The sequence below is a fragment of the Schistocerca cancellata genome, chromosome 6 (genome assembly GCF_023864275.1).
Source record: "Schistocerca cancellata isolate TAMUIC-IGC-003103 chromosome 6, iqSchCanc2.1, whole genome shotgun sequence".
NCBI classification, from domain to species: domain Eukaryota; kingdom Metazoa; phylum Arthropoda; class Insecta; order Orthoptera; family Acrididae; genus Schistocerca; species Schistocerca cancellata.
The window spans coordinates 192,711,248-192,739,073 of record NC_064631.1 but is presented as its reverse complement, the minus strand read 5'-3'; the positions used below and the strand labels follow the sequence as shown (position 1 = coordinate 192,739,073).

Sequence of the window (27,826 nt, the reverse complement as noted above, 5' to 3'; positions counted from 1 at the left end):
ACTTGAAAGCATTCCAAAATGGAAAACATTCCGGAATAGTTTGAACGCGTATTTGTAAACCACATCACTTGTATGAATTACATTTCCTCAAGATTCGTCCACTGAATCTCAGTTTATCTGTATTCCCAATAGTTTATTTTATGTGATTAGTATGTTTAAAGTCGCTCCGGACAGTCACTCCTAGGTATTTTACACTTGTTATTATTTCCAGTGATTTTAAGCCAACAGCATAATAGAATGTTAATGGATCTCTTCGTATATTTATGCGTAATACGTTACACTTATTTGTGTTCAGGGCGAATTGCGAGTCAATGCACCAATCATTGCTCCTCCATGGGCCTTGCTGCATTTTCTTTGGCACTTCAATCTTCCTACAGCCAATGCTATCTTCTGTGGACAATCCCATGCAGCCTCCTAAGTTATCCACTAGATCATTCATATACATTGTAATCAATAACGGCCCTCTGACATTCCCTTGGGATGTTGCAGAAATCAGCATATGTCTATTTCGACCTGTTAACAATACAATATTAAGTTCGGTCTCTTACAAAATCCAGAATCCAGTCACGAATCAGGTACAGTACCCATACAGCTCGTATTTTGTTCACTGATCGACAGTGCGGAATTGTATCTGATCATATTTGAGGCATCACCTAGGGCGCCTCTGCCTAGAGCAAGCCTGGCCAAACAGCGCTCCGCGAGCGCTCCTGGCTACCGCTACCAGTGCAGCAGCGAGTGGGTCTGAGGGACGAGGAGGAACAGGCAAAGGCTGCAGCCGGACGCCGTCGACTTGTCACACTTTGCCAACAATACCAACTGTGTTACAGTAAAGAAGGCCATGCAACGTACTCAATATGACAGCGAGCTATTGAGAGCTTGAAAAACTTACACTGGAACGTCATTACAAAACTGGTCACTAAGACGGTATGATGCGTTTGTCTTCTGACGAGCAAGAGTGAATGCTGGCTGAACTTTATGCTGCTATTTGGGGGGTAGGGGTGGGGGGAGGGCTGTATGGAGCCAAGTGACAATATATTTTATGGTGTACATCACCCATTGTTTGATTTCATGAAGTCTTTACACAAGGAGGGAATCATTGGTAACAGATAAGGTGGACAAGATTGATGTTATCAAACAGAAATTAATCATATGGAAAAATCATCTTCAAGTTCATGACATGAATCATTTCCCAGAACTCAAGGCAGTCATTTGCGGACTAGACATGACTGGTTTCAATTATTGAAACATTTTATCATGTGTTCTCAAAGAAGTTCGAAAACTCTGCAATTTTAAGACTGATTTCGATTTATATGTCAAACTTGTTTCACTTTTGGTTGCTCATATACGCTCAATGACTTGTTTCTTCAGTCTAGAAATTTACAAGACTTCCTTAAAATGTTATCCGAAGAGCAAAATCCTCGAGTACACAGACCAGTCGCTAAAAGTTACTTCAGTGTTTGGTTTAACTTTTTCTTCTGTTATGAAACTGAGAAAGCCGACAACTTTCGGATTTAACAGATTTCAGTCTTCTTAACACCATATTTTTGTATTACGAACCATAGTTCCAGACATATTATATAGTCTAAAATCGAAATGTACATAAATTTATAAACATCACTACTTTATATCAAACGCCTGTATCTAATGATTTTTGCACTTCACCTTACTGTATTAGCACTACCTACCTAATGTACTTATTTAACTAAATTTCCTTTGGCGTAATAATAACAACTAGAAGATAAATACTGTTGATAAAATCTCCCTCATAAATGTAGGCTGCAATATTCGCCTTTCAGAAGTAGTCGCGCTATTTTGCAAGCACGTCTTCCTAAGTTCCCCGCACATACAGCATCCAGCCGTCTCACGTTGCTGCTCAGAGCAGCGCTGTAGTGGTAGTGGTGGTAAAGTCAGAGCGCTCAGAAGATTTGGTTGCTGCTCTCTGAGCGCAGATATTGGTAAGGCCTAGTCTACGGCATTTCTCAAGGTCATTGCCGGAATCCACGTCATTTTTCGAGATAATTTTTTAGCGTTCCAGAACCATCACAATGCGCGAGCATAAAACTTTGTACCATAATTCTGTGGCAGACTGACGTTCGCAATATACAGGCCTACAATTACGCGCATCTGCCCAACGACACTTTCTTCTTACTGTGCATCGCTCAACGCAACAATATCTAGCTGCGCTAGTATCATCCGAGCGTCGACACTTTAAACAAACTTTTGGCTGTAAATAACTTTCCGTAGATCTCAGACGGCACGACAGCTTTTGGCAGGCAAGCTAGTCATCCCAGCTGCTGCTAGCCAACAGTGATGCGCGCCGTCAAACAAACGTACGGCGAAACTTGCTCCTCTACAGCTTACGGAACCCGAGCCTCTTATGTAGGCTGTTCTTGCAGGGTAGGCAACATTAAAAGCAAGTAGCATTTGTGTCACGCATTTTTAGTACAGGGGAGATTTACAGACGATCAACGGTCGCCTTAAGTTTCTGCATACTCTAATCTGATATCTTATTGCTACAGATTACAAAATACTACTTAACTACTACATGATGCTGCTGCTAGTAGAATTACTGGATAACTAACATTGGCATTCCCCGAAAATAACTCTGGCCGACCTGTACAGATTCCCGCGTCTACACAATCCTCTTTCAGCAGCGTTAAGTTACAGTAGAGTACAGTACATCGTTTGTTGGACTGGAAGTAAGTAGGCGCTAACCGGTAAGACAGACTATTCTGACAAATTCTGGTAACCTTTCCCTCACATCCGTTACTATTCGCGGCAACCAAAATACAGCAGCTTGTAGAAAATGAAGAAGATCGCGCTTCGAAGTCTCGTCGACAACAGGCGTAACGTTGCAACGACAGAACTGTATAGGCTTTGCGGAGAATTTAGGATAGTGTCCCAGTGAGAATTACCGTCTCAGCTTGAAGCGTCGTGTTAAGTGTGCCACAACGCTAGTGGCATATGATGTTTCAATAGGATACAAGATGCATTTGGCCTATCGAGACACGGAGCACGCAGATTTGATTGCTGTAAAGGAACTCTTCTCGGCGTATAAGTACGACTTTCGTCTGTGCAGATTGAATCAAGCAATCCACTGTGGAGCCATTCGCGGTAATTAAAAAGCACTATGTAGTTAACTCCAGCCGATCGTCTTTTAGCGTGACTGCGCTTCCAGATTGTGACGTCAGACGCCGGAGGGGCTCTCGATTGGCCAGCGCAGGTAGTAATGAAAGAAATTACCAAGAAAATAGCATCGGATCTATCACCTGAAAGCACGCGAAGCTCCTTGGGCCCTAACAGCGTAAAGTCAACAGTGCCTGCTTCAGAGCCGCAACTAGTACAGCTGCAACAAATTTTAATCCATGTGACATGGGCTTTATACCCCTAGTATCCCCTGCCCCCTCCCCTTCTCAAAATGCCAGGTTATATTTGCTTACAGCAGTAGTCCTTCTAGACTCTGTACTGACTGACAGAACAAGCTATGATACGGGAAAGAAACAGAGTGCACCTCAATCAGGCCGCCTTCGCTGCTCTCCTGCTAATTCATATCTGTCTAAACCTACGCGTGTCAAAGAAATAAACAAAACGCCGCTTATCAAACTTCAAAATTGGTTCAAATGGCTCTGAGCACTATGGGACTTAACTTCTGAGGTCATCAGTCCCCTAGAACTTAGTACTACTTAAACCTAACTAACCTAAGGACACCCCACACACCCATGCCCGAGGCAGGATTCCAATCTGCGACCGTAGCGGTGCTTGTCAAACTGGAGGAGTCTACTGTTCTGTACGGTCCGAACTATCTAACTTGCCAGGTACAGACTAATCTGTGAACTGCTTATAAGGCGTTAAGGCAGCCAAGGCAACCAATGAGCTTCGAACTTAATGTCTCATTTGCTTTAGTGTATTTTCTTTATTCACAGCTACGAGCAATACCCTAGATAATAGCTCGAATGGCGAATTCCAAGAAAAGGGGTAGGCAAAATGAAAAGAGTGTGCAGCCGGGAATTATTGAAGAGGGAGGGGAGCACTCATGTGAACTGTTTTTAGCTACAATAATTAATTTTCAAAAATTGCATGACGGCTTACTCAGCTTGTGAATATCCAAGGAAGATATCCAGCCCACACGTGATAAGTAACACGAACATCTTCAACACAAAGTTTTTCCTGATAATACTTCCTTCACACTGCAACTAGCTTCGATGTCAGCGAAAAATTACCAGCACAGGGTATTTACCGATCGTGGATGCTGAAATAAGAATCAACTGCATGATCATACAGGTACGTGTTGTTTTAGCGCCTAGTGCATTTCGCAAAATAGTGTCGTTCTCGCAGTAAAGGACCTAGCACTGTTAAGACCATGACAACTAGTTATAAATTCACTGAACACCCTGTAGTATAAACTAATGTTGTTATATAACATTGTTCTTGGGTACGCCCACTAGATCCAGAGGCGGCTACACAGGCGATAAATGCATGAAAGAGGCACTGAAAACCCTACAGCAATGCAATGGAGAAGCCCAGACAGGCAGATGTATTATCCAAGAATACTAGTTCTCTGAATTACCTTTTGTAAAGAGCCTAAACCATAAGAACACTTAGCGAGCTGGAAACATTAACTGAATCAGCTGACGCCATTGTTTAGGTACGTCAACATATCCCATGCCAGTAACAAGTCGCAGTATGGGTTCAACTTTAACGTTTATTTGGCGCAAACACATCGCGGGGGGTGGAACAGTGATTAAGACACTCGACTTGCAAACGGTAGGAGCCATCCAACGTTAGTAATTTCGGATCCACATAGTTCCTTCGTTCCTTATAACAGAATTAGAGAAGTCAGCTACGAAAACAGTGTGGAAAAATATGTTATTGCATCCATGTGCTTTAATATGTACCTGATTACTGGAAGGATTTTTTTGCCTATGCTTCCGGCTTATATGAAAGTGATATAGAAAATATTTCAGCACATCGACTGCTCACAGAGTTTTTAAACAACCTGCCGTACTGATAAGCGGGGCTTACGGAGTTCGCCCTCTGCTATTCTCTTCACACTTAATGGCATTTGAAGGTCAGGGACCGGAGATCAATTTCGTAGAGCAGCACCAGGCAATAAAGTAAAAACAAAATAAAACTTGAAAAAGTGTCTTTGAAGATTAGAAGATTTCCGAAAGCTGTTTGAAACATTTGTTGCACGTCAAGGAATTCTTCGGTAGTTCAGCACGCACCGCAATCTGATTGTAATAATAAAATCACAAGTCCGAATCTCGCTAGTAGCATTTTTACTTTCATTGAATTCGATTTTTATTAAGAAATGGAAATATTAAATGTGAAATTATTTTTTTAAATTATTTTTAATAATCCAGGCATTCATAATTAATTCAAACGTACAAAAATGTGAAACATCGAATAAAAAAATCAAATTTATTTCTAGAGATTGAACGCTATTATTGATTTACATAACTTTAACAAGAAGGCATTTCGCGTGTATCAAATTCTTTCTAAACTTTTTCTAGCTTACGTGCTTAACGTCAAATATTTAACACATTAACTCATTTGCAAAGTACCTGACACTTTAATTTATTCATGGGAGGTCAATTCTTTAAGGAATCTGGGTTTTATTGGTTCGTTAATAATCAGTAAATGTTTCACACTTAAAAGGCTCGGAAATCATCTAAGCTGATTTTTCTTTTTTCATAAATGCGTCGTACTTTCTTAGGAAACTGCCACTGATCTTCGGATCCCTTAGGTATGAAGGAAATCGAGGAGGGCCACTCCGTACCGTCCCTTTGCGAGTGTTTCCCGTGAACTGCATGAAACCTGGAGCATGCCGAATGAGCGCTGACACACTAGATCTATTTGTGTGAAAACATCATAAAGCCTGAAACAACTTTAAAATAACAATTCTTTCACTTTCTGGTAGATCATTCCACGGTCAGAAAAAAAAGCAGTGTGGTCAGGGAAAAAGAAAGTGAAACGAATCGCTGTTTCATGCTCTACTGTACTCCCTCAAACTAATGGACTACACGTTTCTAGAGTCTGGTCGCCCCTGGGTAAAATTCAGACTCCAACACACGTAAAATCGAAAATGTATCAAATACTAATGTGTTGATTTGGTGCTCGTACTATGAAGATACCCTATGCGCGCATTCTAGGAGGCCTCTTGACGAGGTGACTGACGGAGTAGTTCCCTATGCGCGCATTCTAGGAGGCCTCTTGACGAGGTGACTGACGGAGTAGTTAAGTCTATAGAAATCGATTTACGTCGATTAGTATTGTTTGCTTTTTAGTTAGAAAAAGAACACTTGTTAGTGCGTCTACAGATTCAGTAGTGAATCCGTCGAGTTAACAATAGCTGAAATGTCACATGTAAATGAGTTTGAAATAATATTTGTTGAAATTTGAAAGCAATAATTAATTGTTGTCGTATAGTTATAGTTGGTATCGACCGCAAAGCATTCACAGCTAGTCAAGTTCGATTCTTACCGATTTGGACGCTCTCATCAACCATACTGCAGAGATAATGCTTACACCAAGGGTATAGTACGCAAACAGACAAGGTATGTCTTACACGGTCCGCGAATTAACCGGTATTTAAACGGCAACATACGAGGGTAATCCCTAAAGTAAAGTCTCCTATTTTTATTATAAGTATATAGACCTGTTTATTTCTACAATGGTTTACATCAGTTTACAGCTTGAACATTTAGGTATCTTTCGACATTCACCATTTGTGTCTATGTATTTTTGTAGACGCTGTGGCAGTTTTTGTATGCCCATGCCATACCAGCTCGCCGCCATGCTGTTCAGATAGTTATGAAGCTCTTCTTTCACCCCGTCGTCGGAGCTGAATCGCTGGGACCACAATTAAAGCTGACAGGTACTGTGAGACTCTGAAAAAACCCAAACGGGCAATTCAGTGCCGGAGAAGAGGAATGTTGAGCACGGGCGTACACATTCTCCATGACAACACTCGCTCGCGCATAGGCAAACCGGAGCTCTCCTGCAACAGCTCCAGTGGAACAATCACCCACCCACCCTATAGTTCTGACTTGGCGTCCAGTGACCATCAAATGTTCTCTAGGTTAAAAGAACATTTGGCCGGAAAGCGATTCAGCTCTGACGACGAGGTGAAAGAAGAGGTTCATAACTTTTTGAACAGCATGGCGGCGACCTGGTATGACATGGGCAGACAAAAACCGCCACAGCGTCTACAAAAATGCATCGACAGAAATGATGATTATGTCGAAAAATAGCTAAATGTTCAAGCTGTAAGCTGATGTAAACCATTGTAGAAACAAACAGGTCAATGTACTTATAGAAAAATAGGAGACCTTACTTTTGGGATTACACTCTTATGTTAAAAATATATGTATTACACCTGCAGGCCTGTCGAGAGCTACCATCTATATATGAAGCAAAAAGCTGACTTGTCTGCTATAGCGTGTAATAATGAAGTGATGTAAAGACATCGATTTAACCTTACGAATTATTTAGAATGCAGGAGTGTTAAGAGCCTGGTACAGTTCAATGGCATATACAAATTGTGGAAGACGACGACGACGACGACGACGACGACGACGACGACGACGCCGCATGTGGTGCTGATTTAAGTGCCCAGAAATGAAAACGGGAGCAGAAAATGTGTTAACATACTCTAACAATTCGTAATTTATATGGGTTATCAGTCTTAACTTTACTTGCTATGTGTGCGACACACTGCCATTGATCTTCAAACATCAAAGCAAATAGTTGCGGTCTTCCGTGCATGGACACAAATCTGTAACGGGCTCTACATCCCTTCATAATTACCGTGTTCCACGCCAATTTGAACCTGTTTAATGTATTTAATCCCTGCAGTCCCTCTACGGTCCCCCCCCCCCTTTCTCTTCATTACCAAATCGTGTATTCTTAGTTGCCTCAGGATATGTAGTTTGTATCAGCTGACAGTAGTTCGTTACTTATCCGATTTACTCATTTAACCTTCTGTATTCTTCTGTAATACCACGTTTCAATAGCTTGTACCCTCTTGTCTCAAAAATCATGATTTTATTGGCAGAATTGTGTGTGGGGGGGGGAGGGGGGGGGGAACTGTCGAAGGGGACAAAGAGATGAACACAACAAGCAGCTTTAAATGGACGCAGGTTGCAGTAGCTATCCGGAGTAGATGAGGCTTGCACAGGATAAAGTAGCAAACCAGTCTTCGAACTCAAGACACCACCACCACCACCAACAACAACAAATTATCTTTTCCGGAAAAGCTATCCTTATTGCGCCAGTCTAACAGCAGAAGTAAATACGATATAACATGCTGCCCTAATAGCGAAACTTGTTTAGTGCTATTACTGCCTCTCACCCCAATCTAAATCAGTATTATCTGATTTAATTAGACTACACTCTATTAGCCTCCCCTGGTTTTTTTGTTGTTCATCTCTTAATGTATTTTCGTGACAATATGCATTCCATTTTACGGATCTTCCACGTCATTTGCTGTCTCTGAAAGGATTATAATTTCATGAAGTTACACAGACATCGGTAGTACGACGTGTGACGTTCCACGTTTCAATTTAGTCCAAAAGGCGCCACTGCTGACAGTGACGAGCAACAGCACAAATGCTGCAAACGTTTACTGTGGCTAAGACCAATATCGGTATTTTATCTTCTTTGTCTTGTGATACCACCAACCGTTATTTTTTTTATACGGAGTGTGTATGATAGTGTCTTGACAAATTGACACACTACGAACACGATTTTATCAGACGTAGCTACTTCTTACTACAAGCCTATGCTCATACTAAGTTACGAGACGCATAGCTACAGCGTTTGTGATGGCAGAGCCCACAGTTCCGTGTTTAACGGCAAACTGGCAACAGCCGTTGGGCTGGTGGCCCAATGGAAGTCGCACCCAGCTGGGCTGGTGGGAAAACGGCAGGGACAGCGAGGGGACCGCACCAGCTGCGAACAGGAAGACAATGTGCCGCGCAGATGTGTATTATGCGCCCTGAGCCCCCTCTAAATGATTCTATTTATAAATCAAGCGCCCAGCGCGCTGACACACGGCACCAATGCTAGCTGGGCTACCGTCTGAAATACGAAAGGAAAGCCGGGCCCAGCGTCACACACGGTCAGAAAAACAAACATGCTTGCGATCTCTCTCTCTCTCTCTCTCTCTCTCTCTCTCTCTCTCTCTCTCTCACACACACACACCACTTTCAACGTTGGCAAGACTGAATGTACAAACTTTGTTTTTATGTTATAACCGTACGACACTATTGAGAACACTGTTCATTCCTATCACATACATGATAGCAGTTTAAATGCTATAGTTTCTTCAGCAAATTTCTTCTTCTTCTTTGTTCGAGCATCTTGTAGGGTCCAAAATTTTGTTTATTTAGACACGCCAAACCGCTACCAATGTACTGGCGGCGGCTCTCTACAGCAACGCGGTCGTCATTACACGAAGTCGTCGCTGGGAACAACAAAGCACCATCGCAAAGAGAAATGCGACGAAAGTAACAAGCATCTCTAAACTACATAAAATGTTAACTAACGAGACCGCTAACCTCATTACCACCCAAAAACTTTAAAAAACGCCTTATTCACTAACAGGAACCGATACTTTACTGAAATATGTTGTTCCCGATAGCCTGCAAAAAAAGTAACAGGTCTGACTAGACAAAACAAAAGTCTAAAACAAGTGAAAAAACAAAACGATAAAAGTAAAAGCTTATACAGAGAAAAAAAACTGGGGCAAGTTATTAAAGAAAGGAAAACAGAGGTTCCATGACCAAGAGTGGTCAGCAAAAATCAGGTCATAGAAATATCATTTAAGGCAGACATTACGTATTACGTTTAGTGAACAATACAGCGATTACTTTTTGCAATTATGCATAAAATTTATTTAAAAGCTACATCGTAATTTCTTATACAAAATTATTTTTTCCGTCATATAGTTTCAGTTGAATTTACATTCGGTAACAAGACTGGAAGAGAGAGAGAGAGAGAGAGAGAGAGAGAGAGAGAACGCACTGCTGAAACCAAACAATATTAAATACGGGAAAGGAGAGTGAAGGAAAGATTTGATAATGTTATAACTCAACAGTTACCAGGTGCCTGTGAGGTCTTCGGTCCAAATCTCGTTAACTTCAAGAATATCCTTCCACATACAATGAGTGACGATATCCCACGCAAAGATAGTTACACGAAACAATGAACTCACATCAAATATCACATGTATCGATGAAAACATGAATATTTTAACTGTTCCTCGAATGTTACATACAAGAAAATAGGTACAGGTTCTTTACCGTTGGACACAAGGTAGATATAATGATTTAATACCCCGTCGACGAGGTGGTCATTTGATATGTAGCACCAGCTAGTTTTTGGAATAAGATGGGTAAGTAAATCGGGACGCTGGACAAAACAACAATAGCAACAACGAAATTAAGTTAAAAACTTGCTCAGTTAATTAGTGCAACATAGATAGCCATGATAAAGAGTAATAACGGTCATGTGCTAAGATGAAGCAAAAGTTTAGATACCGTATTTGTTAGAACGCATAAAGTGGGCTTCCTAGCTGGCGAGACCCCCTCCATGCGCTATCATCAGATTTCTTGCATAACCACGCTACTCGCTCATCAACGATACAGGACTCCAGCGAACAATGACACCTCTACTGCTTCCATGCCCAACGGATTCTCAATGCTACCATGAGTCATCTTTAGCGAGAGGCAATGCGGCCCGATGAGAGCTCTTACGAATCCTGTAGCTTCACTTGCTAGACAGAAACGGAAGGGTAACAGCCGTTACAGACGGAACAGCCAGGCTGGCTGGGGGCGAGAGCTAGCTGCCCGCAATGGCGGCGCGGAATACTCACCAGAAGGGGCTCTGTTCAGAGCTCTGCACGGTCGGACGCCTCGGCGGGCTGCGGATCGTACCGAACCTGAAGACGGACATCGTTATTTACAACACTGCGCGACTAGTCACAGTTCTCTACGGCGAAGCGCGGCCACCCAACTAAACGGATGCGAAGCTATCAAATTTACAAAAATTTACACCACTTTCGAAACACTACGGTCGGATTACAACGGACGACGAACGACGGCGGAAGTTCCTTTTCCTTAATACTTTTCTTCTTGTACTGCAGGTCCACACACGGAATCACCACTGCTTTCTTCACGGCACAATTTCGCTCCGAATACGAAAAATTAATTACCCGATTGAGTTTTCGGAACACGGAATCTGACGGCAATTTTGAAAAAGTTTGCACGAGCGTTTTATAAATTCTTTCTTATTTTTTCTTAAGCTCGACGCACTCGGCAATAGACGGAACGAATAGCTCGTGTGTACTAGCGGAGAAACCGGAAAAAAAATTACGCGACGCGGAAAGGGAAGAACGGGGCGGTCCAGAACCGGAGGGGCCCTCGCATGTCACGGATCGACAACGAGCTCACGCCAGTGCTTTTTCCTCCGCTTGAGCATCTTGCGGTGGCGGGCGAACGTCGTCGGCGGTCATCGCGGCGGCTGGCGTCGCCGCATCCACGGAACACGACCTCGCGCCATCGCTGTCTGCTACACACTAAGCGCCGGGGTCGCCCGCTGCCGCCGCTCGGCGCTGGATGCTGGTGCGCCGTTGCTAGGCGACCGCTACCACGCATGCCCGGCGGCTGCGATCGATGTCAGCCGGCACACTGTGACCTCCCCTCCCCTTCACCCTCTGCCTTATCTCTCGCGAGCGCGGCAAACATCCTGTGGAGACGTTAGGCGGGGGTCCTGTAGCGGTTTTATGAGGCGACGCGTGTGCTTCCTTCGCGGCTAGGCCTCCGCCCGAACAAAACCAGGTTGGTGGCAACAGACGCGAAGGAAATTTTTTTATTCAGCGTATATAAGAACTGGAGATTAGCCACTGTGACACAAAGAGGGTGGAGATTCAAAGGTGCTGAAATGACCAGAAAGTCAAGGCCAACTGATTAAATTTACGCGTGGGGTCACGTTTGGTGGAAAAATAAGCACACGGGACAAAAATAATTCGCAACCCTCTTGGAGACGTCACTCTACTGCCGCGTAACCTCTCCTCTAACCTTGATAGTGATATCGTTTCGACGATAGTGAGAATTGCCAATATGTTTCCACATCCTGCTCAAGCCAAGCATTGATGATTAGATCCATACAGCTACCGAAGTGCGGGAATGTTAATTTTGTTCCAAATAGTGCCAGACATACTCGCATTATATGGAATGACAATCGGGTGACTTTGCGGGACAGTCGAGGTGCGGTAGAGTGTCTCAGGCGTTCTTCTAACTACGAACGTGCGGGTGCCGCTCTGCGAACACGGCTGTTGTCACCTTGCAGACGGGAGTGTCAACAGCATGCTCATCATAATGTAAAAGAAAGGTCTAAACTTGGTCGTCGAAAATGTTGAGATAAACATCTGCTTCATATTTACGGAAACCTGAATCAGTAGGCCAAGGACATGGCACAAAAAACATTCCCAAAACAACAACACAACCATATTCGGGTTCAACTACGCCCTCCACACATTACGGGGTAAACGCCATATTGGAGCCTTGCTTCCGCTGAAAAGAGAAAATCGCAACTCGTCGGACCACATCACACACCTCCAGTCAGCTACTATCCCGCATCTGCGTTTGGCCCACCGATGTCGTGTGCTACTGTCAGAAATGGTCTTTTCCGAAGTATACGAATCCTCATGCCCATTACAAACAGTTTCCATCGAAATATTAACTCAAACTGGTTTCCATGCTTTCACCTACAGTAGTTAGATGGTTTGAGAAATTTTTCACTGACGAGACGTGATATTCCTCTCTTGGTCACCGTTGGTTACGCTCTTTTTTTTTTCTCTCCAACTTTTACGTCTTGTTACATGGCTGTGAGTGGCACAATTCCTACTAGATACGTAGAATAGTCTGCTTTGGTACACCAATGTACTGGGTAACGTCATTCACCATGTGCTCATCGGCACTTCCAAACGCGACAGGTCCTTCCTACTATTTTTAACGAATACACGTCGACCCGTCTTACTGATCTAATTCCATATAACCGACAGCCAACTTGCAAATAAGCCACTTCATTACCATTACTTACGGCAGCGATCGAGGATCAGATGATCGCCTCGTACCATCCCTACATCATCAACAACACTTCGAAGTGACCAATGTACTCGGAGGATGATGATTGGTTTGTGGGGCGCTCAACTACTTTGCTCAGCCCAATGTCGCCACTTTCGTGAATGATGATGAAATGATGAGGGCAACACAAACACCCAGTCATCTCGAGGCAGGTGAAAATCCCTGACCCCGCCGGGAATCGAACCCAGGACCCCGTGTGCGGGAAGAGAGAACGCTACCACAAGGCCCTGGAACTACAAAATCGCTCCTACCCCTATTCAGGAACCATGTGTTCATCTGGCCTACCTACAGAAATCTCTGATGCGGTTGGACCTATGGAACGGTAACTTATACCAGCATCGCTCAAGTGCACAAGCCACGCCATCTCGGCAAAGTCCACCTCGTTATTTGCTACTGCAGCACAGATTCAGCAAAGAGAAAACTAATATTTCTCGCAGACATGCAGCTCAACTGTCTGGTTAAATGAGGATGGAACCCTCGACAATAATCCTTCATTCAGACCTTCGGGAGTTCAAAACTCAGGACGATATCAGGAAAAACGAATCTGGGTTTCTACGGACCAGAGAGTGGAATGTTGGATACCTTTATCTCCAGTTAGAGAATATAATTTAAAACATGAAATGAGTAGGCTGAAGTTAGATGTTATGGGAATTAATGGAAGCGCAGTGGCTGGAAGAACAGGTCTTCCGGTCAGGTGAATACAAGGTTATAAATACAGAGTCAAATAGGACTAATGTATGAGCAGATCTAATAACGAATAAATACGAATGCGTATGTGCTACTATTATCAGGGAAGCAAACACATTGTCGTAGCCAAAACAGACACAAAGCCAACACCCAGAGCAGTACAATTTACATGCCGATTAGCTCCGCATATGAAGATAGTGAAAGAATATATGATGAGATGAAAGAAATTTATCAAATAGTTCAGGGAGCAAAGGAGATGAAAATTGATTGATCGGTTAATTTTTGGGTGGGGGTGGGAATGGAATTCAACAGTAGGGAAAGGAAGAAATGAAAAATAGAATGTGGACTGGCGAAACAGGAATGAAAAAGGAGGCCGCAGAGTTAAATCTGCGTCGGATAGATATCGTCCACCAAAATGGACGTACTGCTAAGCGCTGTGTCTGCGCGATATTTCTACTAAGAGATCCGCCTGCTTAGCTGTGAGGTAACGTGCTTACCTCCCAAGCAACGGGCCCCGGTTCGATTCCCGGCCGGGTTGGATATTTTCTCCACTCGTGGACTGGGTGTTGTGTTATCATTTCATCCTCATCACCGGCACGCAAGTCGCCAATGTGGCGTCGACTGCAATAAGACTTGCACTTGGCGGCCGAACTTCCCCGGATGGGGTCTCCCAGCCAACAAAGCCACACACATTTCATACTAAGAGCTCTCACACAAAGTAGAAAATCTACGACGGGTAGCCAAAGTTTTAAGTGTTAAAAAGAAGAAATAAAGTTAAGTATCTTTTTTTCCCCCAGGAAACTGACTGTAGAGCTCATACACACTGAAATCCCTGCTTCACAGTGCCACAGCAAGCCACTAAAGGAGTCGAAATAAAATTGCCAAGTTCCTTGATGAAGTGGGAGTATCCCGCGGCAATTCGGAGTCCGCATTTCAAGGAAAATAACTCTACAACCGTCTGTTTTGGATAGGCAGTAGTGTACAGCAATGCACCATTATGTGACACGGTGGTTAGGTAACTCAGACGCTTCCAGCATGATGATTTTAGGTGAGGGGTCGCTCACCATCGTATCAGCGTCCTGACGAAAAGTCAGCATACCAATCTCATAGGTGGCGACGAAGGCTGTCCCCACATGCAGAGCAGGTTATAATGCATTAAAGTCTATCTCCCTTCCCCATCAATTTAAGGGTGAGGCCTACCAGTTCACAAAATTTCACCACTTTTGCATCACTGGAACCTGAATCGGCGAGGATGGTAGGCAGATCTCCATCGAGACTGAGGGTGCCCTGATATCATCATGTAAGACACACGTTGTCAAAATATGCTGCTCTGAGCAGGGTAGTGGATCCTCCCGCCGGAGGAGGAAGCCATGTGTTAAAGAGTTATATCCGATGCGCAGGCTGGTAAGCAGAACCTCCTTCCAGGGATGAGATTGGCGAAGTCCGCCATGCCTTTATGGTCGATTAAAGCGACTGCAGTTCGTTTTTCGTCACCTTCACCTTCAACCATTCGGCCTCCCACTGATGCATGATGGGTCTGTCAGAAAATTATGTTTGCTTTGTTGGTTGATTTAAAAGAGAGGAAAGGGACCAAACTACGAGGTCATCAGCCCCTTGCTCCGAATAAAACAATGCCACAAGTGTGAGAATAAAATAAATAAGACTGACAACTCAAAACGGAATGAAAGGGGGAAAAAATCACAGGAACGATGAATGGCAACAAAAATATAAATGGACAAAAGAGGACAAGAAAATCACATAACCGTAAAAAAACGGCTTGAAGAGGTTAAAACAACAAAGCAAATTACCATGGCTGGCTGACCACGAGATAAAAAAAATATAAGGAGAAGCCAGCCACTAGAGAAGCCGGCCACTGTGCTACACATTAAAACCTCCACCCCAGAAGCACTAGGGTGGAGGGCACAGAGGGACAAAGGACATGCGCTAAAACTTACATCAAATAATAAAACCCACCCTCATGATTAAAGCGTGAAACTAAATCAGCCAATGAGGCGTTGTCAGATAAAATTAGCGGCCGGTAACCCCAGATTTCGTCGCTGGGCAGTGAAAGTGGGACAATGCACCAGAATATGGTCCACTGTCAACCCGGGCGCCGCACCGACACTCAGGCAGGTCTTCACGGCACAGGAGGTAACCGTGGGTCGCCCAAGCGTGGCCAATACGGAGCCTGTAGAGGACAACTGATTCCCTGCGAGAATCCCGCATGGAAGAGTTCCACACATTTGTAGTCTCCTTAATGACACGCAGTTTGTTGTGCATACTGTTACGCCAATCCGTCTCCCAAAGCCGAAAAACCCTACAGCGTAATCAGAACGCAGGTCAGGTTCAGAGATGCCAACCTCCAGAAGCGGTTTCCGCGTAGTATTTTTGGCCAGCCTGTCGGCATGTTCGTTGCCAGTGATGCCGACGTGTCCTGGGGTCAACACAAACAACACTGAACGACGGGACTAGTCCACGGCATAGATGGACTCCTGGATGGACGCTGCCCAAGGATGGCGAGGGTAGCACTGGGCGATAGCTTGTAGGCTGCTCATTGAGTCAGAAACAAGAAACAAGTCTCTGGGGCGTGAACGGATATACTGAAGTTCACGAGAGGTGGCCACCAGCTCTGCATCCATCGGGCAAGGAATGCTGTTCAAAATGGCCTCTGTGGACGCAGCCGAAACCAACATGACCATCAACCATCGAGCCGTTGGTGTAAACCACTTCAGAGCCCCGGAACACATCAAGAATCGAGAGGAAGAGACAGCGGAGAGCGGTAGGAGTAACTGAGTCCTTAGGGTCACGTGAAAGGTCCAGACGAATCTGCGGCCTAGGTGTACACCATAGAGGTGTATGCAGACGGACCTGGATGGGAGACGGTAAAGGGAAGGATTCCAGTTCAGACAGAAGGGGTCGCGCGCAAACCGCAATTGTTAGCCCTGACCTGGGCCACGGATGCAGGCGATGAACTGCCGCGGGTGGAAAAAAAGGAGACGGTAATTCGGATGCTCAGGAGAACTATGAATGTTTGCAACGTAACTGGCGAGCAGTTGTGCATGTCAGATCTGCAATGAAGGGACTCCAGCCTCCACCAGGACACTGGTCACCGGACCCGTTCTAAAAGCTCCAATCGCTAGGCGAACGTCACAGTGACACACTATTATAATCGCTAGGGTTCCTGTAATATGCCTTATAGCCACAGAGGGCAGGGGTCCGCATTGCCGGGAACCAGGTTTCTTGGAGGAGAATGCAGAAAGCAGGTGTACAGATTAACAGTTGCAGTAGGTCAGTTGGTCCAGGGTCTTATATTCCACGATTTTCCTCTCTTTCTGTAAAATCCTGCAGTCTGGCGAGCAAGGTGAATGATAACTCCGCAGTTGACACAGATGGGAGGTGGGGCACATGGAGTATTGGGATGCAATGGACGTCCACAGTATTGGCAGGTGGGGCTGGAAGTACAGCAGGAAGACAAATGGCAGAACTTCCAGCACTTCAAGCACTGCATCGGGGGAGGGATATATGGCTTGACGTCTCAGCGGTAGACATTCACCTTGACCTTTTCGGGCAGTGTGTCACCCTTGAAGACCAAGATCAAGGCACCAGTGGCAACCTTGTTATCCCTCAGACCCCATGAACACTCCAGACGAAATGAACACCTCGCCTCTCCAAATTGGAGTGCAGCTTGTCTGACTGCAATAGAAGGTGCCTGTGGAATATAATACCCTGGACCATATTTAAGCTTTTATGGGACGTGATAGTAAGAGAAACATCCCCCAACTTGCCACAAGTGAGTAATGCCCGTGACTGGGCAGAGGATGCTGTTTTTATCAACACTGACCCAGAGGGCATTTTGGACAAGCCCTCCACCTCCCCAAACTTGTCCTACAAATGCTCCACAAAAAATTGAGGCTTCATGGACATGAAAGGTTCCCCATCAACTATCGTGCATACGAGGTGCTGGGACGCATAAGCTTCACTGCCATCCTTAGCCTGGCATTCCTCCCATGGTGTGACCAGGGAGGGGAACGACTTGGGGTCATATTTCTTAGCACTGAAGTTAAGACTCTGTACACTTAGAGACTGCTGGCGCAGACCAACAGCGAGAGATGATGGACTACGCTTCATCGCATGTCATCGGCCCTGTTGCCACCCTCTCCGACCAGGGGGCCTCCCCACAGGCACAACCCAGCTGAAGCAAAGGCTACCTGGCAGGATGGGTATTGTCGGGAGTCTCAATCCCCCAGGACGATGGGCATCTACTCTTTGGCATACGTGGGGAGTTTACACTGCAGCCATCTGCAGAGCGATCCCTACGTTGTCAGGGGGCTACAACCAACAGCGTACATGGTGGCCCTACCACAATGGACTGGCTAACGTGCTGGATATGAGGCGCAAAGAAATACAGGGTCACTGTCAGCACAGAAAGTGACACTGCATAGGCATGGTGGAAAAAGCACCCAGGAAGGTGTCTTCACCCATGAGCTGGAGAATGAGCGGGACTGCAATGCCCCCGACGAGAAAGTGGACTACAGATCTCAGTGCATGACGGACACCATACACCATGCAAGGCGCCCCTCTTCAGTTGGCTCGTGTTCGGAAAAATTTTGAAAAATGAGCTCGAACCCTCGAACCCTACAGGGGACCACCACATAAAGGCCAAAAGGTGTGCGACTCCTTTTAGTGGCCTCTTATGACAGGCAGGAATACCTCGGGCCTATTCTTACCCCCGGACCCACAGGGGGTCATAAAATGATATGACAACGTGCAACAGGATGGGACACTGACAGACAACACCATCCTGACATGCTTCCTTGGCTGCTTTGTCGGCCATGTCGTTTCTCTATATTCTGATGTGGCCAGGTACCCGGCAAAAAATCATCACCTTGCCACGGTATTGGAGCCACTCTAATGAGCTGAATGAACTGGTGTACTGAATACATTTGGTGAAGTGCTTGTAGTGCACTAAGCGAGTCGGAGCAGACAAGGAACCTTTGACAGTGATTTCTGTGGATCTTCTCCAGTGGCATCATCTTATTGACATTTAGCTCTGCATCATAATTTGTTGATTCTTCTGGAAGATGCACATTAAACAACGATAAAACAGTGGTACGTACTTACAATGGAAGGAAAATTGCAAAAACGTAATTTGCAGTACAAGTTTTCTTGTACTGCGTCAAGCTTAAAATCACTTTGGACCTCCAAATACACCAAGGTGGCAATGCGTTTCATCCCCAGACACTGTATTCGGAGGTCCAATACGTCCAGCAGTCAGTAGCACATGTCCCAAATGGCTTGCTCACGTGGGGCCAATTCCTGAACAGCCCTTCAAAATTGGGTTTGACCACTGCAGTGAAATGCCAATGAGTGATGTGACACAGATTTTCAGTGCATGTCAAGCCAAAAGGATACCTCGCCGAATTCAGAGTGGTGGTTCTCCAGCCTCTGCACACAGACCCTGAACGGGGCTGTGTCTGAAAGGCTCAAGTCGATATTCAAATGCCCTCATGGTGGACAATGCAACTTTTGAGGTAGGAAATATGGGCTGACCCATAGACCACACTGCCATAATCGTGACCGAACCATCATCCTATAACATTGCAGGAGGTGGGACTTCTCAGCTCCCCACACTTTTCCACTAAGGCACTTCAAAATATTCAGTAATTGGAAGTCCTTTGTTCGTAGGTCTTTCAGGTGTGGGAGCCAATTTACTTTCGAGTCAAATAATAAAAGCAAATGCGTAATGTCTTGCAAACAAAATATTATCCCCCACTGTGAGCACTGGTTGGTCAAAACTCCGACGAGCACAGTTAAAATTGACACAACTGTAGTCTATTCTGGTGATAACCAAAACCAGTTGTCTACGACCAGGTTTCCAGCCTCCTGATGGTCAGCTGTAGCTGCCTCGTCGTCATTATAGATAGGAAGAAAAGAAGATTGCGAGGTCATTCTGTCCCTTTGACAGGGCTCCAGTCTGTGGAGGAAATGCTAGTGATAGAAATGGCAGACAATGAGACACTGAGTGCACTGCCTGGGTGGGCACCATTGGTATTTAACATAGCAATCAGACACGGCATCATCAGCGCCACGTCGAAAGTGCCAGTCCTCGAGGAAGGATAGGGTACGAAGTGTCAGACGTCCATGTAGTTCCCATTCATGAAGCTGAATTAGCGTCTTATGTATTTTTGAGGTAAAAATACCACACAAATCAAATTGTTTAGGCGTAAGGACGACTCCTGTATCGCTGTCTCCACCAGGATTAAGCTGTCAAGGGTGGAATGGTAGCACCTCAAACCGCAATGGGAGCGGCTCAGGTGACCTCGGGATTTTTCGAGCAGCCAGACAAAGTGGCGGTTGACCGAGCGTTCAAGAGTCTTACTGATACCACAGGTAAGGGCTACGCTCCAGTAACTGCTAGGGACGCCACAGTCCTTGCCTGGTTTCCATAATGGAATTAATATTGCATCCTTTCAAGCAGTGGGGTACTGTCCTGAAAACCAGGTCTCACAGAAAGAAGAGACGAGATGGCTTTTCGCTCCAGGTTACAGATGACAAGAGCATGGCATAATGAATCTCGTCCGGTCATGGAATAGTGTCTCTGGCCATAGAGCCGATTCCAGTTCCCACATGGAGAATGGAAGGTTGTAGGCCTCATTACGCGGGAAGAAGTGATTCTTCCTCATCTCTGCAGTCCTATGGAACACCTGAAACGCAGGTGAGTAAAGAAGTGCTCAGCAAAAACCTGAACCATCTCTTTAGATGCATCCAGCAAGAACACATTTCTCGACAAGGCCTTACGGGGGCATGTAGTGCCTTTGCTTGAAATCCGCCTTATTGATTCCGAAACTTGTGCAGTGGAATTAGACCGAATGATGGAAGTCGTTTTGTTTTACTTTAGAGTGTTAAAAACAACTGGGGTCATATACTCCCAAGTCAAAACTATAGAACATGAACACAGAGGAGTTAAAAAACTCTACGTCAGTCCCAATTAACAGAACAGGAGGCAGCTAAAAACAGGCACGTGGAAAAAGGGCTAAAGACACCAGACATGGAGGTCCAAAACTAAGAGTTAAATTGCGTTCGCCATATTGCTTCGGTGAATAGAAAGCAAAATGCGGTCGAGAGCCCTAGCGACATTCGCTAAAACGGCTGAAAAATCAGAAGGCAAACACAAACTGGAACGTAAATTGGTAAAAGAAAAAGGGCATTCCAGCAGGTAGTGGCAGACACTTAAAATTTGGGCGCAATGCGTACAAAGTGGTGGGGCAGCACCACTGAGCAAATGACGGTGGCTAAAAAGGCAGTGCCCAATACGCAGCTGAGTTAAAATAATCTCCTACAGGAGGGAGGACCAAGAGGAGCTCGTCCAAGGTGCCGGGAGCCTGAGTTTATTCCCGTGAAGGGAGGACTATTGGCGATGGCAAAGGGACACCACATCCTGACAGACTGCAATGCAGAGATCATCAGAGGGAATATAGGGGCTCGCAGGCTAAGGTACAAGGACTAAAGCTTTGGCAGCAGCGTCAGCAGCCTCGTTTCCTGGCAGCCCGACATGATCAGGGACCCACAGAAACATGACATTGGCCCCATCAAGAGTGAGCAAGTGGCAGTTTTCCTGCACCCGCCGCACTAGGGAAGAGCAGTGTACAGCGCACATAGACTTTGGAGGGAATTAAATGAGACTGAGCAGAGGACACAACTGGAAAGGCTGTGTCGCCAGATGTACTCCGTGGCCTGATAAAAGGCGAAGAGCTCGGCTGTAAATACTGAGGAATGTGCTGGAAGGCAATATCGAAAGACACGGGTCCCAATGACGAATGCACACGCGAACCCACGGTCAGTCCAAGAGCCAACAGTCTATACAAAGGCACTATCGCGAAGTTCCATGCAAAGGTCGTGAAACTGAAGGTGACACACTAAGACCAGAGTAGTGTCCTTAGGAAGCGGATGAAGGCCAAGGTTAACATGGGCCCCTCCACGAGGCCATGGTGGCGAAGGGTACACACTCACTGGGAAAGCTGCAGGTAGTGTTAAATTAAGTCACCGTAGCAAGTGGTGAAATCAGACTCCAGGAGGTAACAGAAGAGGAACAAGCCCCATAGTGACGAACAATGGAATCAAAGGAGGAGGTATAGGATGGGTGGCCACGCATGGCAGACAAACGGCATGCATACCTGCTGAGGAGGAAGCCACGGCAGTAAGACAATGGTAATTCAGAAGCTTTAGCATATAGAGTCTCAACCGAGCTGGTGTGAAAGTCGCCTATGACCGAACAGATGCCATGATGGTGGATAGTGTTGAGACGGCTTAAGAGGGATGGGAGTGTAGACGCGTAAACAAAGCACCCATAGTCTAGTTTCGAATGGACAAGGGACTGGTACAAATGGAGGAGGGTGGTTCGATCAGCACCTCAGGAAGTACCATTGAGGACACGTATGACATTGAGGGACTGCGTACAGCGGGTTGCCAGATAAGACACATGGGAGGACCAAGAGTGTTTCCCATCAACCATGAGCCCCAGAAACTTCGTAGTTTCAACGAACAGAAGGGCGACAGACCCTAGATGTAGGGATGGTGGGAGAAACTATTTGCGCCATCAGAAATTCATACAAACAGTTTTGTCAGTGGAAAAGCTAAAGCCATTGTCGATGCACCAGGAGTAGAGACGATAAAGACAGCACTGAAGACGCCGTTCAGTGAGACAGATTCGTAGAGAACTGCAATAGATGGCAAAATTGCCAGCAACAAGAGCCGGACATGCCCGGCGAGACACAGGCCATTATAGGGTTAATGGCGATAGTAAAGAGAACGATGCTTAGGGTGGAAACCTGAGGCACACCATTTTCCTGGATAAAGGTGTCCGACAAGGCAGAACCCACACTCACCTAGAAAACACAGTCTTGTAAAAATGCCCGAACAAAACAGGGCAGGCGCCCTTGGAAGTGCCACATGTAAAGAGTACGGAGGATACCAGTTCTCCAGCAGGTGTTTTAGGCCTTCTCCAAATCGAAAAACACGGCCACAGTCTGGGATTTCCACAGAAAACCATTCATGAAATGGGTGGACAAAGTAACGAAATAGTCAAATGCCACACTCTAAATCCACACTGTGCATTCGTTATTAAATGGCGGGACTCAAGCCACCACACCAGCCGGGCATGCATCATACATTCCATCACCTTGCAAATGCAGTTGGTAAGAGATGGGACGGTAGTTAGAAGGAAGGTTTTTGTCCTTACTGGGCTTAGGTATTGGTATTACGGTGGCTTCACGCCAGTGTCCACGAAAGTTACCCTCTCCCCAGATGCCGTTTTACATGTTAAGCAGAAAGTGCTTTCCCACAAGAGGAAGGTGGTGCAACATCTGAATGAGGATGGTGTCTGGCCCTGGGGCGGAGGAACGGGTTGAAGTGGCAATGATCTAGCATAATGATTGACTGACAGAGCTTGTTTGAATTGGGGAATGAGTTTTGTGGATGGTTGACACCTTCTGGGGGTTGCTAGCACAGAAACAGTGATCGTGTACATGAGTGCAATATGAGGAATCAGTCGAAAGGGAACACAGAACCAGCATCTATTCAGTCCCTGTGACAGAGGAGTTTAAAAGTATAGGTCGTCAATCACTTTCAGACATCAGTTTGGAAACTCTCCACAATGCAGCCAAACTCTCATTTTCGTTATGTTGTAACTGTCTCTCATTTAAAATCATCCACCATGTGTCGCGTGTTATGGTAGCTGGAATAACAAAATGATTTACACCGCGCAATGTCTAGTTTTCTGCAAGAGGCCGCCTATCAGAGCATCTTAATGTCAGTTTAGGACCTGACACAGATTTCGAAGTTGTGGCAGAAAAACAAAATGTATGGCAGTGTACAAAGCGTGTTAGAAAACAATGTTTCAAGCAACGATGCGGGGTCACAGGGAGCGTCTTTTGCAATTTACATTATAGTCAGTGGGATACAGTCATCTTACAGTACAGGTGATGAAACAAACTGCCCTCTGCAATGGATCAAAGCTGTGTATTTAATAGAATCGTCCTGCACAGACAGCAGCATCAGTTTGACAGGCTGTGTGTGTGTGTGTGTGTGTGTGTGTGTGTGTGTGTGTGTGTGTGTGTGTGTGTGTGTGGGCGCGCGCGCGCGCGCGCGCGCGCGTGTGCGCCGAATCCACTTCGCAGCTATGTGTCATAGCGCCTACAATGGCGCCTAGGTGAGTTCTACATCGGATGAAGTTAGTGGAGCTTTTATAGTTCGCAATTTTTCTCTGTTGGATGGTACAGAATAACGATGATAGCATGTTGGACTGATAGATATGAATGGACGCAAATCTGCTTCGGACTGTAGTATCTGTATCTAGTTTGGAGATGTACCGCATTGCATGAATTTCCACCGAATGGTCAAAACACAGGCCTGTTGCACTAACTCTGGTAGTTCTGTTTCTACAGGGGTTGGAGAAGGTGTGGATATGTCTTTCTCCGACTTCTGCTCAGTTCCAACTTAAATTTGAATGATCACATGCACAAAGCTGTAGAAATGGGAGCAGTTGCAAGATGTGTAGGGGCTGACTAAAATCAGGTTGTAATTTTACTGAAGCAGACAGGTTAGAGAAAGGTGGCTCGTTTCGAGATATGGAAGTGCCAGAAATGTGACACTAGTGGTTGTAATCATTAAAGGAACTGCCAATAGGATCCAATGCATGTATTTGATTAAATGTAAAGACCTGATTCCTAATCATAGACAATTTCTAGCAGATAACTTAACACTAGAGATCTGAAAAGCTAGTGCACATTTTCTTACAACTTAAATGAGCACACCATCTACTACTGTTTGTGATCATTCTCAACCAACCATCGCCTATAGCACAGTGGATATATCACCAAACCTCTGATATGGGATCGAGACAGAATGCACTACAAATACTGTAGAACTATCTAGCTGCGGTGGCGTGAGGGATTCACAGATACCGGTTTCATACCACATTCCTTAGCCGCATCACTTTCTAAATTGGGTAATTTTATTACGAGGTTGCACCGTCGGCGTCGTGTAAGCGCGCTGTTGGTCCGATACAATAGACTCTTGCGATCGCCGTCACGGTATCTGTCTGGACAAAAAAACCACCTCATTCAGTGATAATGTAAAGCAGGTATAGCTTTTAACATTGATACCTGTAGAACCAAGACCGCTTGTGACAGTAACATACAGTAGTTGTTGGGATCGGGTTTTTTTTAACATCTGGCGGTTAAACCTCTCTATAGAACATGGTGGTAGCACTCGCAAAAAAGCATACAAGACATGTCGACCAATGGTTGATTTTCTCTCAGTATTATTTCATATCGCCAGCGATCAATTATTGACGAAGTACTATACTTAATAGTAGGGGGTGCGTGATATGTTCGCATTTGAGCTTAAGGCTTATAAAGTATGTGTTTGTGTTCTGACATGTGCAAAGGAAATGCCTATGTCCAGTCGTAAGGAAGGTATGGATTTGACATGGAGTACTGTGATAGCATGGGAAGTGTATGTCAAGTCATAAGAAAAGGTACCGATATTTCTATTTCCAGAGCCCCAGCTGTCAAGCAGGGTTGAGATCACAATGGTAACATTTATTTGTAAGTACAGGGATAAAACATATATGTGAACAATTTCGTAGGATCATTCTGTCTATGCATGCTTGGCCTGCACCGTCGGTGAACTGTGCGGGAATGATTCACGTTTCCCATTAACGGCAGCAGCCGTCCGAATGCAAAGGCCTGTTGGAATGCAGGAATGTACCTGAGTTAACGTGGAAATTTGAGAAGATTGAATATGGGGGTTTGTTTGTGCTGGACTGTTATTCTCTCCCATGTAAATTGTTCGGTTGACTGCTTCTGCACATTTCGCGGCTTTATTTAGTTGAGGGAACATCAATTGTGGTCTGTGCATCTAGCAGGTGAAAGAGAGGTTTGCTTGTTCTCTAGACATGAGAAACACCTTAGTTGACATTGTAAATTATAGGGATGATTTGGAATCTGTTACGTCACCGACATCGGTATTCGCGAGAGGAAATATCGTTTTCTCTATTTGTTTCGAGTTCTCACATAAAGATCTTTGCAGACGGGATAAGCGCTAAGGTTTCAGGTTTGTAGAGAATTAATTTCCATTCTATATCTTTGGAATTATTTTGCGCAAACGATCGGTAGGCTACTGCTGTGTGCAGACCATGCAAAAATACATGTGTTTTTGCAATACCAGAGTCTGGAGATGTATGTATTAAAAAGTAAGCAAGCAAGCAAGCAAGCAGATCCGGACTGGAAACAGTGATGGATTTGTGGCGAGGGGAACGAGCCGGAATTTGTAGAACAGTTCTAAGAGTGACTTCGATCCACTGAGGGCGCTCTGTGCACCCGGCGGGGGTGGATGACCGCCGACCTCGTAGGGGGATATCTAGTGCTGGGTGGAGTATACACGGTGCTGTCTGTCTTTGGTATATATACAAATGATATAAAAGGGGCGATTTTGTATGTTTACTACATCGACACAGTACACGATGATATATTGCTGGGTTGGAGTTCAGTTTCACATTCTAATATTCAAGCTCCTGTCCTCAGTGGGAGAGCACACACTGCTCTCCCACTGAGACTGGGTAAGAGTCTTTCTGTATTTGACGATGTTGGGACACTTTGCAGGGTTTAATTGTCGATGCAATATGCCTATCTGTGTAAAATAACCGCTGAAGTTCTGGTCTGCACAAAAGAAAAGAAAAAAAAGTGGATGATGCTTCCACACCTCTGGCATCAGTAATTCAGAGGGTAAATTCGATAAGAGCCAATCATAATGCTCGATCCATTCATGTCCTTTGTGCTGGGATATAGGAGTCTCTACATAGCGGTGAGAAAGTTTGTGCGTGATGAAAGCAGGAAGGGTAAGACGTGATAGACGGGGTGCCACGTTAGGCCCGCGAGGAAGACTGCATTCGACGTTATTCTGCGCCGTTTTCGTAAACAGTTTCTGTTAGGGCAAGAATTTCCGCACATACAAGCTTAGACATCAAGAAAGCGAGCGCTAAATATTTCTGGGACACTATACCACTTCTGAGAGGTCGACTCTGTTCTTATTTTTTACATAGTCATGTGAAATCAGTGTAAGATTGAGAACCTTGTTAGATGCACTTGCAATGGTTTGTAGTTATGCGCGTGCACTTCGAGGCGTTGCATCAGTCACGCTGGGCCATTAAGAACGGTTAGACCCGTCTCTCATGTCTCAATAGGAAGAATGCGCCCTGTACTATTCGGTAACATCAGTATCCCCAGGTATCGCATCAGCAATGGTAAAACACATGTGCTGCCCAGAGGTGTCTCGCATATAGGACCGGCGAGAGTGCGCGTTGTAGTTCCTTGACGATAGTATAACACTCAGAGAACTAACTGTATACTCGAAAATAGAAATCTTTGACCTGGTTGCTGTAGGCAGCAGCGGTGTGAGAGCAATGGGTTGCGCTGGCTTGCGTCTGGTGGTGGCTCGCAGCAGTGTTGGCGGCTCTGCAAATAAGTCTTCGCTACTGCCCAATCACGTCTGCAACAGTGCCTAGGTTAAAACGTATTTCGAGAGGAATTTCTCAGGTACCAAGTATGAAATGGATGTCGCTGCCTCATGGTTGCAGGGCCCAAACAGGCAATTGTGCGTGGTTTGACAGCTGGCAGACGCGTCACTTCGCGGGCTGCAGGTAGCGTTCCATGCGGTCTACTGAACAGAGGGGTGACAGACGGTGCTTGTTGATTGTATGTTGTTGCATTATTTTGCGAGCAGGTCTGTAGGCTATGGTATGCGGTAATTTTTACAGTTTACGAGTTGATTTCGTTTCTGCACATCTCTGTGCTCCATTATTTAGAAGGCGATTGCATATCTGTACTGAAATTATTTCAATAATTTAGGAGTAGTTTGCGTGTCTGCAGAGAGTTATTTAGCAGTAGTTTACAGGTCTGTGGGCTGTGTGGCATGAGCCCTACATGTCAGAG

General features: G+C 45.3%; 1 protein-coding gene across 4 annotated transcripts in view; it reads right to left on the bottom strand.

The window, feature by feature from the left end:
• The window catches only part of LOC126191190 (centrosomin-like), a 417,752-nt gene that overhangs the window by 308,858 nt on the left and 81,068 nt on the right, over positions 1–27,826 (bottom strand). For 3 of the 4 annotated variants that reach the window (XM_049931982.1, XM_049931984.1, XM_049931985.1), the window contains exon 1: positions 10,877–11,559. The exons of the other annotated variant lie outside the window; for it this stretch is intronic. In XM_049931982.1, the coding sequence (XP_049787939.1) occupies positions 10,877–10,956 (80 nt within the window). In that variant the 5' untranslated portion in view covers positions 10,957–11,559. Of the gene's footprint in view, positions 1–10,876; positions 11,560–27,826 lie in introns of those variants that run through there. 4 annotated transcript variants of the gene reach the window in all.